This window comes from Blennius ocellaris (genome assembly GCF_963422515.1).
Source record: "Blennius ocellaris genome assembly, contig: SCAFFOLD_63, whole genome shotgun sequence".
NCBI lineage: Eukaryota > Metazoa > Chordata > Actinopteri > Blenniiformes > Blenniidae > Blennius > Blennius ocellaris.
This window is the reverse complement of record NW_027662083.1, coordinates 250,735-255,373: the sequence shown is the minus strand read 5'-3', so window position 1 is coordinate 255,373 and position 4,639 is coordinate 250,735. Positions and strand designations below refer to the sequence as shown.

General features: G+C 46.6%; 1 protein-coding gene across 1 annotated transcript; it reads right to left on the bottom strand.

Annotated features, from left to right (window-relative positions):
* Positions 1 to 116: 116 nt before the first annotated feature.
* LOC308144211 (odorant receptor 131-2-like) lies at positions 117 to 1,031 on the bottom strand (the record flags this gene model as incomplete). The annotated part of the gene is made up of 1 exon (XM_080521242.1): positions 117 to 1,031. One exon carries the CDS (start codon positions 1,029 to 1,031, stop codon positions 117 to 119), a length of 915 nt encoding a protein of 304 aa, XP_080377368.1.
* Positions 1,032 to 4,639: the final 3,608 nt, after the last annotated feature.

The following is a 4,639-nucleotide window of genomic DNA, read 5'->3' as shown; positions in this document are numbered from 1 at the left end:
CCCCTTTGACCCTTTGAACTTTTTGTCTTTGGTCAACAAGAGCGTATTCCGTGACCCTACAGGGCGGAGGGTCCCACGTAGCGCCCGGAGCTTTCCCTCCACCCGACAGTGAAGCGTCAGTGGAAGGAGCGTTTGGCCCTGAAGCCCAGGAGGACGTAGCGTCTCAGCGCCCGGCGGAAGCTCTCGTCTCGGAGGCCGTAGACCAGGGGACTCAGACACCTGGGCGCCAGGTAGAACGTGATGTAGTTGAAGTACCGGACGTTCCTGAAGACCGTCTCGCCGAACGGGAGGACGGCGTCCTCCACGAAGGGACACCACAGCTGGATGAGGCACAGCAGCAGCTGGAAGGCGTGCAGCACCACCGTCTTGATGCCCTTCCACACCGACTTCCTGTCCTCCCCCGACGCGCTCCGGGCCGCCCTGGTGATCTGGACGTAGCAGAACACGATGGAGACGCACATGCTGAGGAAGTAGAGCTGGTTGACCGCCGCCATGAAAGCGCCCTGCCAGCGGTGGAGGAGGAAGACCTGGGCGGAGCAGAGGACGCGGCGCCGGTAGAAGCCCGGCGGCGCCGAGGCGAAGACGGCGAGCAGCGTGACGAGGCAGGGCAGGACGCTGAGGCCGTGGATGAGGAGGACGCAGGCCAGGGCGCCGCGCGGCGAGCACAGCTCGGCGTGGCGCAGCGGCATGCAGATGGCCACGTAGCGCTCCAGGCTCATGGCGGTCAGCGTGAAGGGCGTGACCAGCGTGTAGACGAAGGACAGGGCGAAGAGGACGGAGCACGGCCCGGCCCGGATGCCCACCCGGAAGTAGTCGTGCAGCAGCAGGACGTTGGTCAGGAACAGGATCAGGCAGTCGGACGTCAGCGTGGTGGCGAAGAAGATGTAGCGCACCGTGGTGTAGAACGCCTCCTGCATGAAGAAGGTGGCGAGCAGCGCGGCGTTGATCAGGAGGAAGACGACGACCAGCACCTGCACCAAGACGGCCCGCTCGTTCATGGACACCGCCGCCACCGAGCTGTTGTTGGACATGGCGCCGGGACGTCAACGGCGGAGAACGTCAAGCGGTGTATGTCCGCATTGACGCGACGACGACGACGACGCGGCGGCGGCGGTGGCGGGGTTCCACGTGAACGGACATGACCGGTCGTCGGTTGGACGGAGACGGAGACGGAGGCAGCCGGGTGGGGGACTCTTAAAGAGACGCTGACGCAACACGAGCGGGCGGTGCAGAGTCCCCGTGGGTCCGTGGAGACCGACCGTCCCCTCCAGAGCTCAGCCCCGTCCTCTTCCACACGGAACGACTTCAAGACGTGTGAGGAACACGACTGTGTGTGAAGGAGGCGACATGGGGGGTCTGGAAATGTTCTAGAAACATGATGGAACCTTTACTGACCGGAGTCCCTGAATGGCGTCGGTCTTGAGACGGAACCCAGCGGAACTCCAGCTGAGCTCTAGAGCCAGAGAGTCGTCGCCATGGAAACATGGACCGTGTCCCATAAACACACCTGATACTAGTTTACCTTTGATGAGGAGTTCTGGTTCTAGTTCTAGTTCTAGTTCTAGTTCTAGTTCTAGTTCTAGTTCTAGTTCTGGTTCCAGTTCTAGTTCTAGTTCTATTTCTAGTTCCAGTTCTAGTTCTGGTTCCAGTTCTGGTTCCAGTTCTAGTTCTAGTTCTATTTCTAGTTCCAGTTCTAGTTCTGGTTCTAGTTCTGCTTCCAGTTCTAGTTCTAATTCTAATTCTGTTCAGGTTCGGGTTCGGGTTCGGGTTCTGGTTCCAGTTCCAGTTCTAGTTCTGGTTCGAGTTTAAGTTCGGGTTTGGGTTCTGGTTCTGGTTCTAGTTCTAGTTCTAGTTCTAGTTCTATTTCTAGTTCCAGTTCCAGTTCTAGTTCTGGTTCTAGTTCTGGTTCCAGTTCTAGTTCTAGTTCCAGTTCTAGTTCTAGTTCTAATTCTAGTTCTGCTCGGGTTCGAGTTCGGGTTCTGGTTCCAGTTCTAGTTCTAGTTCTAGTTGTGGTTCCAGTTCTGGTTCCAGTTCTAGTTCTATATCTATTTCTAGTTACGGTTCTAGTTCTGGTTCCAGTTCTAGTTCTATATCTATTTCTAGTTACGGTTCTAGTTCTGGTTCCAGTTCTAGTTCTAATTCTAGTTCTGTTCAGGTTCGGTTTCGGGTTCGGGTTCTGGTTCCAGTTCTAGTTCTGGTTCGAGTTTAAGTTCGGGTTCTGGTTCTGGTTCTAGTTCTAGTTCTAGTTCTAGTTCTGGTTCTGGTTCCAGTTCTAGGTCTAGTTCTAGTTCTAGTTCTAGTTCTAGTTCCAGTTCTAGTTCTGGTTCTAGTTCTGGTTCCAGTTCTAGTTCTAGTTCCAGTTCTAGTTCTAGTTCTAGTTCTAGTTCTGTTCAGGTTCGAGTTCAGGTTCTGGTTCCAGTTCTAGTTCTGGTTCGAGTTTGAGTTCGGGTTTGGGTTCTGGTTCCAGTTCTGATTCTAGTTCTAGTTCTAGTTCTGGTTCCAGTTCTAGTTCTAGATCTATTTCTAGTTCGAGTTCGAGTTCTGGTTCTAGTTCTAGTTCTAGTTCTAGTTCCAGTTCTAGTTCTAGTTCTAGTTCTAGTTCTAGTTCTGGTTCTAGTTCTGTTCAGGTTCAGGTTCGGGTTCGGGTTCTGGTTCGAGTTTGAGTTCGGGTTTGGGTTCAGGTTCTGGTTCTGGCTCTGGTTCTGGTTTGAGTTCGAGTTCGGGTTCGGGTTCGGGTTCGGCTTCTGGTTCTGGTTCTGGTTCGAGTTCGAGTTCGAGTTCGGGCTCTGGTTCGGGTTCGGGTTCTGGTTCTGGTTTGAGTTCTAGTTTGAGTTCAAGTTCTAGCTCTAGTTTTAGTTTGAGTTTGGGTTCGGGTTCGGGTTCGGGTTTGGGTTCTGGTTCTGGTTCTGGTTCTAGTACTTGTTCGAGTTCGAGCTCTAGTTCTGGTTCTGGTTCTGGTTAGGTTCTAATTGTTGTTTGAGTTCTAGTTCTAGCTTGAGTTCTGGCTCTGGTTCTGGTTCTGGTTCTGTTTCGAGTTCTAGTTCTAGTTCTAGTTTGAGTTCATCTTTTAGTTCCAGTTCCAGTTCTAGTTCTAGTTCTAGTTCTGGTTCTGGTTCTAGTTTGAGTTTGAGTTTGAGTTTGAGTTTGAGTTCTAGTTCTGGTACTGGTTCTGGCTGGTACTGGTTCTGGATCTGGTTCTGGTTCTAATTTATGTTCGAGTTCGAGTTCGAGTTCTAGTTCTAGTTCGAGATCTCCTTCTGGTTCTGTTTCTGGTTCTAGCTTGAGTTCTAGTTTGAGTTCTAGTTCCAGTTCTAGTTCTAGTTCTAGTTCTAGTTCTAGTTCTAGTTCTAGTTCTAGTTCTAGTTCTAGTTCTAGTTCTGGTTCTAGTTCTGGTTCTGGTTGTAGTTTGAGTTCGAGTTTGGGATCTGGTTCTGGTTCTGGTTCTAGTTCGAGTTCGAGTTCAAGTTCGAGTTCGAGATCGAGTTCGAGTTCGAGTTCGATTTCTGGTTCTGGTTCTGGTTCTGGTTCTGGTTCTGGTTCTGGTTCTGGTTCTGGTACATTTTAATGTTTGTTCATTATTAAACATGCCACCAGATTAACAGCTACATTTATTACATAATGCAACAAATTATTTCATTTTCTTTAAAAAAAAGATAAGTGGAGTGTTTACATTTTGTTCAACTGTTGCAAAATGTAACAAGTTATGACCAAATGTGGCATTACTGCATAACGAGTTGATGTGATACATTGTTACATGGCATCATTATTACATAATGAGTTGATGTGATACATTGTTACATGACATCATTATTACATAATGGGTTGATGTGTTACATTGTTACATGACATCATTATTACATAATGGGTTGATGTGTTACATTGTTACATGACATCATTATTACATAATGGGTTGATGTGTTACATTGTTACATGACATCATTATTACATAATGGGTTGATGTGTTACATTGTTACATGACATCATTATTACATAATGGGTTGATGTGTTACATTGTTACATGGCATCATTATTGCATAATGAGTTGATGTGTTACATTGTTACATTACATCATTATTACATAACGGGTTGATGTGGTACACTGTAACATGACATCATTATTACATAATGGGTTGATGTGTTACATTGTTACATGACAACATTATTACATAATGAGTTGATGTGTTACATTGTTACATGACATCATTGTTACATAATGGGTTGATGTGTTACATTGTTACATGACATCATTATTACATAATGGGTTGATGTGTTACATTGTTACATGGCATCATTATTGCATAATGAGTTGATGTGTTACATTGTTACATTACATCATTATTACATAACGGGTTGATGTGGTACACTGTAACATGACATCATTATTACATAATGGGTTGATGTGTTACATTGTTACATGACAACATTATTACATAATGAGTTGATGTGTTACATTGTTACATGACATCATTGTTACATAATGAGTTGATGTTTTACATTGTTACATATGACATCATTATTACATAATGGGTTGATGTGGTACACTGTAACATATGACATCATTATTACATAATGAGTTGATGTGTTACATTGTTACATTACATCATTATTACATAATGGGTTGATGTGTTACATTGTTGCA